A 13,936-nucleotide genomic window follows, 5' to 3' on the forward strand; every position below is an offset into this window, starting at 1 on the left:
GGGGGGGGGCATTCCCATCACGCTAGGCCGGGCCTCGCCTCCCGAGCTCTGAACTTCTCTCTGCTTAACCCAGGGTCTGCCTTGTCGGCTTCAACGATGGCTCCAGGGTTTCCCTGTGGCATAGTTAGGGGCTGGTGCATGGGAATACCCCATCTTCTCCTCAAGAAAGGCCAAACAGTGTCATGAGCTGGAGGGGGTTGGCATGAGATCCTGCCCACCTCCCTCTAGCCCCAAGCAGGGCACAGGCTAGTCACGGCACCCCCACTCTACAGGGAGCCCGACGGGCCCCCTAGTGGGCCTCTTTCTGCATGGCAAGTGGACCAAACTTGACCTCTCCAACCTTATTTAAAAATAAATTATCCCTCCCCTCCCCCCTCCCCAAATTCACAAAATGATAATACACCAAACACTGATTGGAGACATGATTCCAGCAGCAGCCTTGCAGCCTGATGTCCACCTCCCGCGTGCTGGGCCTGCTGGGCACGGCCGGCGGCCTCCCGGCCCTCTGGCTTCAAGGCCCCAGGCTGAGAACGAGGCTAAGTGCTGGTCTCTGAGGCTGGCCTCTGGGCAGACGCAGCTCTGGCTGCCCTGCCAAGGCCTCGCCACCCCTGCGGCCACTTGGCACTGTCCTTCTCTGGGTCTGAAGACTCCTGCACCTTTCAGGCGGAGCCAGACCGAGGCCAATGGAGTGGGCAGGTGGCGGTGCTTGCTGCTTCCTCTTGGCGCCAGGGCCTCCGTGGCCGCGTGCTGGGCCCACCTCAGATGCCGCTGGTCAGGTCAGTGATGACTCGTGCTTTCACCAGCTTCCGCAGAAACTCTTTCTCCCGCTGGATATTGTGTGTCCAGGACTGAAAGGAAAGGCACAGGGAAGGGATGAGTGGAGCTCGGGGCTCTCTTCTGCCCACTGCTCGCCCAGTGCTCTGTGATTGTGGGAAATCTGCTCATCCTCCTCCCTTCCCAGAACCCCTTTCCCCGCCCTACGAGAACTCTGCCTCTCCTCTTCTTCCAAGTCTTCGAAGATGGAGGCCTTCTGACCCTATTCCCCCAGACGTCACCTCCTTGTCCGGCAGCGCGTCCAGGGCACCTAGGTCCTAGGCACCCTGAGGGTAGGCCATGTGAGTCAGTGAGAGCTGGCCCAGGCCTGGGGGGTGCGCCCTGCTAGAAGGAGAACCGCGTGGGGTGGCTTAGTCATCCTCCGGCCTGATGCAACGCGGTCTCCAGGCTGATGAAATCCTGCCTCCTAAATCAGAGGAGCCAGGGGGCCTGAGGACAAGAGGCTCACCTTTCTGTGAATGTGGAAATTACAGGGAAGATGACGCCTTCTGGGCTTTCCTGGGCGAAGACTGCACCCAGGCTCAGACTCTGTCCTGTCCCCAGTACTCGCACCAGGAGGCTCTGGTGGCTAAGTCTCTCAAAGAATGAAAAAGGACTGACTGACTCAGGGAAAGCGGACAGCCTCTCCGTAGTTTGTACACCCCTGACCGCTCTGTGGGAACCTCACGGCGGTGTGCACGGGAACCGCTGGCTGGTGCAAAGGACCCAGGGCTCTGTCCTGGCCCTATTCTCATCCCGTCAACTTTCTCCAGCTTGCCAAATCTCTTCAATCAGAAACGCAGGCCAAATTCCCTGTATCCTCTGACTATGCCCTTCGACTTCTTGGGCTAACCACGAACCCGGCTGTCCCTAAGGACAGTGTCCCTCAGACACATCTCAAATGGTGACTGTTTCTTCTCCCCCACTCCACGCTCCATGGCACCTGGAAGGTCTGCAGGGTCTGCCTCCTCTCTCAGCCGCTGAGACTACACGACTGTCCCTCCAAACTCCCTAAAACCTCCGGCTCCCTCGAGGCTCCTGTCATGACACTCTGCTGTCTGAACTGTCCCCTCCTGTTGCAGACCCCCAGCGTGCTCTGCCCTCATCCCTCGAAGAGTCAATCATCTGGCACACTGTCTCTCTTCGAAGGCAAGGACTGTTTGGCTGACACAGTAGGTGCTCAATAAAGATGTGCTGAATGAAATTCCATTTTGTGGGTTAAGAACACAGAGGCTTGGGGGAATGGCAGGGCCAGGATCCGAACAGATGTGTAAACTTATACTGCTCTTTCCTTATGTCTCCCCTTCATCACCCCCAGGAAGAAGCAACCAATCTGATGGGTTAGTTTTAAGAACACCCACTGGGAGTCACCGATGGTTGAAAGCTCAGTGGAAGAATGGACATTGTTTTTAAAGCTGATTTATTTATTTATTTATTTATTTTTACATTAATCTCTACACCCATTGTGGGGCTCAGACTCATGAACCCGAGTTGCATGCTCTTCCAACTGAGCCAGCCAGGCACCCCAAGACTGGACATTTTTTGTGATATTAAGGAATGATTCATTTTTTTAGGTGTGATAATGGTATTGTGATAATTTTTTAAAAGTTCTTATCTTTTAGCGAAAGCTATTGAAATATTTATGGTTGGAATGATATGATATTTGAGACTTATTTCCAAATAATCAGCGGGGAGGGGTGCATGAGAGGAAGAACAGATGAACACTGGCCATGTGCTGCTAACTGAGGGAAGTGGGTGACAGGTGCCTGAGAGTTCATCATATTATTTTCTACATTTATGAATATGTTTGACAGTGTCCATAATAAAATAGTAAACAAAACGGTTGGCCCTGGGCTGTAGCTCTCTTAGACCAGGCAAGGCCTCCTCATTCTCCCTTCCATGCAGACGGCGCAGGAGCTTACCAGAGCTGTCTACACCGTGATGTCTACACCATATACGGGCTGGGGCACAATTCTGGCAGTCCTGGGTCCCCAGCCGCAGCAGGACTCCTGATTCTGGATGCAGCTGTCCTTCTTTTTTTTTTTTTTTTTTTTTAAGATTTTATTTATTCATTTATTTGAGATAGTGAGAGAGAGAGAGAGCACATGAGAGGGGGGAAGGTCAGAGGGAGAAGCAGACTCCCTGCCGAGCAGGGAGCCCGATGCGGGACTCGATCCCGGGACTCCAGGATCATGACCTGAGCCGAAGGCAGTTGCTTAACCAACTGAGCCACCCAGGCGCCCCTGCAGCTGTCCTTCTGACAGCTCTTTTTCCATCTCCATCTCTGGCTCCTCGTCCTTCGCCCCGTCATTAAACCCTGGTGCTGCCCCGACCGCCTGTGCTTTGTACTCTACTGGCCGCAGACCTGAACCGGCAGCTGGGCTCACAACTCACAAATGGACATTTCCAGCCCGAGTTTCTCCGCCGGGTCGCACAGTCCTGTGTGAGCCCACTTCGGCCCTGAGCAAGCTGCGGCTCTATCCCCTCCCTCCTCCTCCTTGTCCCTGCTTCCCCGGAGCACATACTGGGCACCACGCCTGCCTCTCCGCACTGCCTCTACTCCCTGCGCAGCCACGGGCCTTCGAAGCTGCTCTCCCCACCGTCTGCGGGGCCTCCTCACCACTGCAGCCACGGGCCATTTCCCAGCGCTCCTCTTACTGGACTTCTCGACAGCGCCTGACGTGGGGGACAGTCCCCGAACACCGCTCCCTTGGTCTCCACGACCCTGCACCTTCCTAACTCCTCCCTACCTTCGCTCTGTCTCCTCTCCGAACTCCTTTGATGTCCCTTCCCTTGGATGTCCCCCCAGCACGGAACCGGTGCTCCGCTTGTCTCCACGGCCCACCCCCTCCTGCTGGGCCTGGAGAACGGGCCCCTGGGCCGAGCGGAGGGAAGCGGTGTTGGGGCCAGGGTGCTGAACGGTTCACCTGCTTCCTGCAGACCCTCAAGGTGGACAGCAGGGATGCTAAACCCAGGCACCGGCATTTCCAGTGAATCTTCGGCCAGGATACCGGGAGGGAACGGTGATAAGTACAGACAAAACAATAATAACGGCGGGGCGCCTGGGAGGCTCAGTCGTTATGCGTCTGCCTTCGGCTCAGGTCATGATCCCAGGGTCCTGGGATCGAGCCCCACATTGTGCTCCCTGCTCGGCGGGAAGCCTGCTTCTCCCTCTCCCACTCCCCCTGCTTGTGTTCCCTCTTTCCCTGTCTCTCTCTCTGTCAAAAAATCTTTAAAAAAATAAATTAAAAAAACCATTAATAATAACAGCTAACATTTATGAGTGCTTACTATGTGCTAGGCCGTTTTTTTTGGTTTTTTTTTTACACATTATCGTGTCTAATCTTCCCCAAACCTAGGGGGTGGGTGCTATCATTCTTCCCTTACTGGGAAGGAAAGAAAGGTTCTAAACCCAGGACATTTGATCTCATAGCTTGAAGTCCCCAGCACCCTGCACGGGGCGGGCACAGCCGATGTCGTGAGCCTCAAGCCAGCCACTTTCAGAGATAATGGGGTGGGGTCGGGGTGGGGGGCAGTTTGGCCCAGAAACTGAAGAAGAAAGAAAGGAAACAGGCTCCACCAGAGGGTTTCAGGGAAGGTGCAGTCTTCCCTCATTCCTGCACTGAGACAAGACCTACTGATTGAAAATGCAGTCTCTTCTCTGCCTTCTCATCGCCTCTGAACAGTTCCTGGTCAGGAGCCTTCGTCTCTTGCCTAGACTGCTGGAACAGCGGCCCGGCAGGATCGATCTCTGCCTCGCGCCCCTGTTTCGTGCTGCAGCCAGACTGGCCTACTGCACGCTAATCTACAGCCCAAAAGCCTCCCGTGGCTCCTCCCGGCCTTCAGAGTCGAGTCCCAACTCCTCACCACGGCCCACGAAGCCCCGCGTGAGCTGGTTACGGCCTCGCACCCTCTGCCTGGGACTCTGCCACAAAGTGCATATAAAAGGAGTAAGAGGCCAAAGATCCAAGCAAACAGAAGCCAGGAGACAGGTGGAGGCAGTGCTAGTGGCTCAGAGTGGGGCTGGCAAGGCCAAGAAAGCAAGAAGATACACGAGGAGACACAGATGGAAAGACCAACGGGTTCCTGGCAACAAGGAGGCAGGTCTGGAACCACTGCAGAGGGGGGCGGCATCAGTCGGGAGCTGTCCTAGCCCCGGGACGGGCCCCCCACCCTGAACCCCATTCCAGGCTACCCTGGGGGCCCCGCCGTAAGGCCGTTCCTGGTTTCCCAAGTCTCTCTTAAATTCCTGCAGTAACTTCTCATCGCTTGAGGTGGCCTGAGTGAGCAACACGCGTGCAATCATACAGAAGGGGATTCAAGCCACGGACGGGGATGTCAAGCTCCTGGGGAACGTGGACAGTGAGAAGACCGTCCAGGACAGAGCCCTAGCGAGTGTTGACTCTTTCGGGGCGGACTGAAATCAAGGACGCTGAGGAAGAGAACGAGAGAGACCAGCAAGTGAAGTGAGAGGAACACCAGAGATTACGGACTCGCAAGTCTGAGCAGGAAAAGTTTCAAAGAGGAAGGAGTGATCAACATAAAAAGCGTTTCTGAGAGGTCAGGAAGGATGAGGCTTACACGTGTCCACTGGATTTGGCAGCCTTGAGCTGAGTCACCGGTGACCTTAGTGGGAGTCATGGGGGAAGGGGGAAGCCAGGCTGTGAGGCAGTGAGGAGGGCAGAGAGGACAAGCCCGCAGGAGCTGCCGGAGTCCCCGCTGCAGCCTGTTTTCCCACGGGACGAGGGGGGCGGAGAGGGGGCCAGGGCTCTGGGCTGGAGGAGGGCGTGTGAAAGGTGATGAGCAGGAAGGAGGGCTGGCTGAGATGGGAACCCCTACATTTATAGAACTAGGAATCTGCACAGAGGGGAGGCATCCTCCAACACCCCCTCCACCCCAGCCCCCCATGTGGGAGCAGAGAAGCTGCTCAAAGTGCTGGCCCAACATGTGCAGGTCCCAGGCTGGCGTCAGTGGAAGGCTGGTGGTGGCAGTGGAGGGGACTGTAAGAGGGGTTCACAGGGGCTCTGGATGTGAAGGCAGAGATGCTGTCAGAAGAGGCTGACTGCCAGCCCCGAGACCCGGAATGCTTCTTGAACATGAAGGCACCTGGACATATGGATCACCTGGGAAGCCATTCTGGGTGATCAAGAGCATCAGGGCTTCAGGTCTTCCCTCACAGGGGAGGGCAGAGGGGTACAGGGACTGTCCTGGCACAGAGAGGCAATGTCTCGGGGTAGTTTGAGGGGGCATGGAAGTCTTCTGGGGGAAGACAGGGCTTTCGATGGAGAAGATGGCTCTGAGCTAGTGCCAGGATTAGCATATGGCATTTGGGAATAGCAAGGATGAGGCAGGTGCAGGAAAAGGGCAGGGAGAGGGCCAGGGAGGGAACGTTCTGGGCGAGAAGGGTGGGGAAGGAGGTGCTAGGTTCAGGGGCACAGAGGATGCGTGGTGATCAGAGACCTGAAGGCAGGGATGGACCTCCAGTGACCCAACTTTGCGAACTCTGGGCAGCCGGACCAGCCACTGGCTCACCCCTTTCCGTTGGTTTGTGCTGGGAGCACCCCTCCCTCGGCCCTGCCCAGAGATGCCCCCCCGCCCAGCCCGGCACCTCTTTGATGGCTGCCATGCGCACGGTCTCATAGTAGTGCAGGGGTGCATTGGGCGTGCTCATGTCGTAGCCAAAGCCTGCGACTGCCACCTCGTCACAGCCGTGTAGTGCCATGGTCACTGCCACACTGCCAAGGGTTGGGATGTTCTGGAGGGGACGGAGGAGGTGCAGAATTCAACTGGAGAACTGAGCCAGGCTGAGACCCTTAGCCACACTCACCAGAGCTGAGCTCCATTTCCGAGGACTAGGCCCCCTGCCCCTCACCCTGCCACCCTGTCCTCCCCTCCCAAGGCATCTCTGACCCTGCTCCCCGTGCCCTCTCCCAGGGCCCCGCTATCTCACCCCGCGGCCCATGAGGCCATTGTTGAAGGGCAGTCCGATGAGGGTGAAGGCGGCCTCCTGGATGAAGTATGGGTTGAGGATGCGAATCTCAGGGGGCTCCTTGGGCACCCGCGTGGCCACAGATTTCCAGAAGCCATCTGATGCACTCTGCAGACACAGCATAAGTGGGCGTGAGCTGGGCACACAGCTCGCCGTGGGACCGTGTGTGTGTGGCAGGGCCCCAAGTGTGCACAGGCAAACGAAACAAGTGGGGCATGATGTTTATACTGGGGAACCCGGGGCATGGGGAATAAACACCATGGCAGAGGGATGAGCTGGTGTGTTGGGGTCAGGGGTCGGGGGGGACGACACAGGATGTATGATAGAGACAATAGTATGTGGTGGAGGACAGTGAGCACATGGCGAGGCCACAGAGTATAAGGGAGGACACAGAGTGAATTGCAGGGCAGGGGCACACAGGGTGGTGCCCTGAGGTGTGCTGTTCTGGTCTGAGGGGATTCTTGGATCAGCAGGAGGACCCAGCAGCCCAGCTGTCCCCTCCCCTTTGCAGTTAACTGAGGGGCCCACGAGGAGCCTGCCCTCTCTCTCCTATCTGCTCTGCTGGGCTCGCCTCCTTTCCCTTCTGCTGTCTCTCCTTGCTTTCAGTCAACTGTTCTAAAGTGAACCTGAAAAATAAGGACAGAACGTGAGCTAGTAAGGCACAGCAGAACACAGTAAGCCACTGATTAGCAGTGGGTGACTTTAGGCAAGTGACAAGCTCTCAGAGCTTTAGTGTCTTTATTATTTTTTTTTTTAAGATTATTTATTTATTTGAAAGAGAGAGAGAGAGAGAGCGATCAGGAACACAAGCAGGGGGAGTGGGAGAGGGAGAAGCAGGCTTCCCGCTGAGCGGGAAGCCCGATGCGGGGCTAGATCCCAGGACCCCGGGACCACGACCCGAGCCAAAGGCAGACGCCCAACGACTGAGCCACCCAGGCGCCCCAGAGCTTTAGTGTCTTTAACCGCAAAGTGGAGATCTCAGGGAGCCCAGTCCTGTATGGGAAAGGCGTCAGCTCTCAAACCTGACATCCCAGCATCCATTCCAGGGCCACAACGTCCTCTCCGGACTCTCCCTTCCTCCAGTCCCCAGCCCTACCTTTGTGTCCAGTACACAAGCCCTTTCTGGTCTAGTCCCTGAAGTCGGTCACTCTAGGGAGCTTTCCTGTGAGCTCCTTCAGCCCCCTGCCCCTTGCCCTTCTATTGCCCCAGCCTCAGGAACCCCTGAACTTGGGCTTGACCCATTCAGCCACCTTTTCCACCCTTAGAGCTGGACTCTGACAGTAGTTGGAGAGAACTGCACCAACCCTGCAGACTGGAGGCATTACCAAGCCCATGGACTCTAACCTGATATCTCAGGGTGTTTGTTATTTGCCTAGAAAACCTAAAAAAAAAAAACAACTCAACTTAGAATGGAGAGAATAATTTAGTAATGGGATGTGCACTCCAACAGGAAACAGTCACCAGATATAATACAAAGGAGATCCCATTTGCAATCCTAATGAAAATTATCAAATACTGAGCAACAGACTTAAAGATATGTGACCTGTAATAATAATTTAAAAAACCTATAATCATTTATTGAGAGAGATAAAAAGATGACTTGAAAAAAAAAAACAGGAGAGACAAACTATGTTTTTGGATGGGAAGGCTGAATACTAACACAATGCCAAGTCTGCCCAGATTCGTGTAGGCTTAACAGAAGTCTAAGAAAAATCCCAATAGGACCTTTGAAATTTACCAAAGGGATTCCAAAAACCCATCCAAAACATTTAACAGGTAAAATAGCCCCCAAATTTAAAAATTAGATATTAGAGTATATTATGAATTTGCAATTGTTAAGACATTGGTAGATGTATAAGAATCAACACAAAGATCAATGAAACAAGAGAGCCCAGAAGCAGAGCAATATATACGTATATATGTATCAGCTTAGGTTATGATAAAGGAAGCTTCACCGCTGGTGGGCACAAGATGATTTTCTCGGCAAGTGGTATTTGAAAATTGGCTCTTTAGAAAAAAGATCCTTTTACTTCCTCTCCTCACACTGTACCCAAAATAACTAAATGCTGAAAAAGCAAAACTAAAAGAAAATTGAGGTGTATATTTTATCACTGAACTTTTTTTTTTTTTAAGATTTTATTTATTTATTTGACAGAGAGAGACACAGCGAGAGAGGGAACACAAGCAGGGGGAGTGGGAGAGGGAGAAGCAGGCTTCCCGCCGAGCAGGGAGCCCGATGCGGGGCTCGATCCCAGGACCCTGGGATCATGACCTGAGCCGAAGGCAGATGCTTAACGACTGAGCCACCCAGGCGCCCCTATCACTGAACTTTTGACATGTTAATGCAAATATTAGAAATAAATTTAAAAAACAGATTTTGACTTTGTAAACATTCTTAAGGGCTTTGGTATATCAAAAATAGAATAAGTATGGGGCGCCTGGGTGGCTCAGTCGTTAAGCGTCTGCCTTCGGCTCAGGTCATGATCCCAGGGTCCTGGGATCGAGCCCCGCATCGGGCTCCCTGCTCGGCGGGAAGCCTGCTTCTCCCTCTCCCACTCCCCCGCTTGTGTTCCTGCTCTCGCTAACTCTCTCTGTCAAATAAATAAATAAAATCTTAAAAAAAAAAAATAGAATAAGTAAAATTATGAAGGAAACAAAAAAGTGAGACATATTTTGTCACAGATAATAAGACATATTTTAAAAATTCATGAAAAAATTAATGGGACACCATAAAAGAACATAAAATAAGGTTAATAAGCATAAACAAACTCAATAGTGACAAAGAGACGCAAATTAAAATAAGATGCTCTGTTATCCTCTAAAATATGCGTACATGTGTGTGTGTGTGTGTGTGTCCGTGTACGTATCTTGGTGTCTGTGGTGGTCGGCACACCCCGCTGGGATTCTCCGGCATTGCTATAGGAGTAAAATCGGTAGAGCCTTTCTAAAAATCAACCTGACAATATGTATCAAAAGCCTCAAGGCTGTTTTTATATCTGATGACTGCAACATTTCTCTTCTAAAAGTAATCAGGATGGTGAAGACCTTTGTAAAAAGCTGTTTATGCCAGTGTTGTTTATGAAAATGCAATTCAAACCAGAGGAAAATCCAGAAATATACAGCAGAGGTTCGGCTAAATGATCCATCTCTATAACTGAATGTTACAGACATATGTTTTCTAAGAACCATGTCACCAGCATGTATCATAACTTATTGAACCAGTCCGCTGTTGCTGGATGTGGTTTGTGGTTTCTGGTTTCTCCAGATCTGCTCTGTCTCCTCTTCTACTCTCTGGATGTTCTTCTATGTCTTCTACTATCTGTTCTCTCTTCTCCTATCCACCCCATCTTCCAAACCAGAAACCCGGGAATCCACACTGGATTCTTCATGTCTCCAGCCCATTCTGGCTTACTGGTCATCTGCTTCTTTTGAGTCTATCTTCTCAGAATCCCACAGACCCAAAGGCAGGGACCACAGGACCCGGTAGGAAAGGGAAGGGTGGAGATGGCCAAGATCTTAGGCGGACGTGGGGAGGAGCCCCTGCTGAGAGGGCCAGGTGTGGACTGAAAGGAATGCAGGTACCAGCTTGTGCTGGGCCCCTGGCCCCTCTGTGGAGCCTGGCAGGCCCCAACGGTTCCCCACCTGGGGATCCCGCCCATGCCTGCCCCCCCCACACCTGAAGAGCAGGAGGCGCAGGGGCTGCTCGGGAGAGCCAGGAACAGGCACAGCTGGGGGGGGTGGTGCAAGGCTCCGGGCTAGTTTTCCCAGACCATACCTGTTTACATCTCCTCCACTTTCACCCACTTCACAGGTACAGACCCCAAGAAGAAGCAACATGCTCGATCAAGGTCACACAAGTGGCTGGGCCAATATTCAAACCCGAGTGTCATGATGCCAAGATGGATGTTCTGCCACACCACTGACCGTCGTCATTACTGTTCCCGCCTCAGGAAGTCTGGGGCCTGGGGTTAAGGATGAATGGGACCTCCCCTCTGCCCTCCAGCAGCTCCCAGGTGAGTAGAAGTCACCTGGTAGGTGCCCCACATCCCATTTCACAGAGGCAACTGGGGCTTAGAGAGGCGAGGGGAGAATCTGGCTGGATCCAACTTCAGAATCTGGTTCTCTCCATGACATGAGATGTCCTCTCTGAAACACGGTCTGAAGTCCCCTATGTGACTACTATGTGAAACTGTCGGAAATGAGCTCATTAGCTCTGCTCTCTGTGAGATTCTGCCCAAAGCTTCAGTGGGGAGGAGAAGCAGCTGATCTGGCCACTTAGGTTTGAGGGTACGGAGTGTCACATTTACTGGGATAAGGCAAGAAGTCTTTCTCTCTCTCTAACACACACACACACACACCCTCTTTTTAACTCCCTGCTGTCGTACAGCAGCGGGCCCAGCTCCTGATCAGCTTCTGCTCCCTGCCCCGGGGAAAGGGGGCCTGCAGGTGGGTCTCGAGTCCCAGAGAGCCCTGCAGGAGAGCCCCAGAACTGATACACTGAGCCATTCAGCGGTGCTAGTTTCTTTTTTACCATCTGTCACTGTCCTGAGGCACAGTCTCCTCAGGAATTTCAGGGAAAGGAGGAGTAAGACCAAGACATGATTTGGGCATTTCGGGGTTTCCCCAGCCGTAAAAACATCAAATACCAACAAAACCCCAGCCTGTCTCCTATAATAAAAGCTACGGCTTCTCTTCTCAGAAAAACACACACAAGCACATACACCTTACAAATTCTGTACACCGTTGCGGAGGGTCACGGGATCCCCGAAGTCAAGGGATCTGCTGACTTCTGCTGAAGAATCTTTGGTATCGGGATGGGGGAAATAGGGGACGGGCACTGAGGAGGGCACTGGGTGTTGTACGGAAGTACCGAATCACTAAACTCTACACCGGAAACTAAACAGACTGTTATGTATGGTAACTAACTGGAATTTAAATAAAAACTTGGAAAGGAAAAAAAAAAGAATCTCTGGTCATCGGGTGAGAGGGGATGAGAACCCCATAACCACCAACACTGAAGGGGCAGGTGGAAGCCGAGGCGCTGGGGGCGGAGACTGACAGGAGCCATGAGAGAGACGGGGATGCAGTGCAGAGCAGGAGGGCTGGAGCCCGTAAAACTGAGCTTCCCGTCCTGACTGCACACGTGTGTGACCTGGGCCAGTCGCGTCATCGCTTCAAGCCTCAACTTCCTCATGCATAACAGGGATGGCAGGGCCCACTTCCCAGATAGCTGGGAGGATTATATGGCAGTGCCAGATGCTCCGGAGCCTCCCCACGCTGGGTGACACGGCCAAGCCCGCCACCAGAACACAGCCCTGTCCCAGAAGGCCTACTCTAATGTGGCCCAGGCCTCTCACGGCTCATTTCCCTGCCCCACAGGACCCAGCGCAGAGGCCCCCAGAATGATCAAACCTCTCCTCAAGGCCGGCTGTGGGCTGCATTCCTTGTCCAGTCCCTCCCCCTCCAGGAATGTCCCTGCCTCCGTCAAGTCAGGATGCAGCTCATCGGTGTGCGGCTGCCGCCGGTCTCCTGCTGATGCACCTCGCCCAGCTCTTCAGCACAGCCAAGAGCAATGGGGAAAGCTTCTGGGACGAAGGCGCCTCCCCAGCCGGGGCCCGCGCTTTCCCCATGCCCTCGTGGGGTCTCCTCCTGCAGGCCCTTCCTCCCCCTCTCCCTTAGTTGATGAGAGGTCTGGAAGTGGAGACGCTGACCACGGGCTGGCTTTCTGCGGCCCAGAGCAGAGCAGGTGCACTCCCTCCTGCTCTCTGCTGCTACCGCCTTGGGACAGGCCACCACCTCTCCCGGGGTCACCCCAACGGCCACCAGGGCTTCCCACCTCCACCTTCAATTCCTTCACTTCCCTGCACAAATCCGATCCCGCACACTCTCGGGACTACAATGTTCAGTGGCTTTCCACTGCCCACTGGGACAGCTTGGCAGGATAATTAAAAGCGTAGGTCTGGTTTTTGTTTTCCTAATCCAGCAGGAATCTGTAATGCAGTGGAAAAGACAGGGTGGTATACAAATACCTCAATACATGGTGGGGTTATTATAATGTGAGAAAGAGCCAAAGAGAGGTTTAAAATATCTGCTATACTTATTTAAAATATATACAGAGAAGGCATATCCAAAAAACATTCACATGCATGGCACATAAAATGGGAGGGACAGCAAGGTGACAGACTAACAAACCACACGCAAAATGAAGGCTCGGTCAGCTAAGTGTCCGACTCGTGATTTTGGATCAAGTCATGATCTCAGGGTCATGAGACAGAGCCCGCCTGCCTAAGATTCTCTCTCTCCCTCTCCCTCTGCCCCTCCCCCCTTAAAAAAAATGAAGAGCTCAAAAAGAAGCCTATTTACAGATGCAAATATCTCAGAGCTAATGATTAACCCAGATCAACCAATCAACGAATACTTGAGTGCCTGTTATATATAAACCATGTACTTTTTGTACAAATAGATTCTATAACATTTTGGACAACCAACAACCCTCAAAACACGGATTACAATCATACAAAAAGAGACCTTTAACAGCATCTAGTCCAGTCCCCTGCTAAAGAAACCAAGGCCCAAGAGGCTTGTTTTCTTCTCTAATCTCTTTTCCCCGAGGATCCACCACCATCATTCTTCCCCAAAAACCCAGACATGAGTCCTCCATCTCCCTTGACCTTTCCCTCTCCCTCACCCCCAGGAACCAAGCAACTACCAAATCTGTGGCTTCTGGGCAGATCCATCACGCAACCATATGCTTCCCACGTTCACGCTGTCCGTCAGCCCACCCTGGCTTGCCCCTATGATTTTGTAGGTCTGTCTTTGAACCCTGACACCCTAACTACCAACTCTGTGTCCCAGTCATGTTATTTGCCCTAAGTCGTCTTATCCTCATCTACACAATAAGGAAAATAAGGATAGTTCCTACTTCATAGTGGTTTGTGCTATGACCAGTCAGTCCTGCATGCAATATGTTTGGCAACAAGTCAGCTCACTGGCTTCTGCTATTGTTTATACCACAGGATGAAGTCCAAGCTCCTTGATGTGACCCTTTACCTTCTATCCCCTGCTTACCCAGCCTCATCTGCAGCCCTTGCCCCCACATCCATGTAGCCCACCCCCAATGCTTGTGGGGCCAAG

The 13,936-nt window shown here is 52.9% G+C and overlaps 1 protein-coding gene across 2 annotated transcripts in view; it reads right to left on the minus strand.

Annotated features, from left to right (window-relative positions):
• Window positions 1-6: 6 nt before the first annotated feature.
• ST3GAL3 (ST3 beta-galactoside alpha-2,3-sialyltransferase 3) overlaps window positions 7-13,936 on the minus strand; it is a 182,188-nt gene continuing 168,258 nt past the window's right edge. For both annotated transcript variants that reach the window (XM_032430828.1, XM_032430819.1), the window contains 3 exons: window positions 6,764-6,910; window positions 6,422-6,568; window positions 7-848 (listed from right to left, as the gene is read on the minus strand). In XM_032430828.1, the coding sequence (XP_032286719.1) occupies window positions 759-848; window positions 6,422-6,568; window positions 6,764-6,910 (384 nt within the window). In that variant the 3' untranslated portion in view covers window positions 7-758. The remainder of the gene's footprint in view (window positions 849-6,421; window positions 6,569-6,763; window positions 6,911-13,936) is intronic.

Source organism: Phoca vitulina, unplaced genomic scaffold (assembly GCF_004348235.1).
Source record: "Phoca vitulina isolate PV1807 unplaced genomic scaffold, GSC_HSeal_1.0 scaffold2, whole genome shotgun sequence".
NCBI classification, from domain to species: Eukaryota; Metazoa; Chordata; class Mammalia; order Carnivora; family Phocidae; genus Phoca; species Phoca vitulina.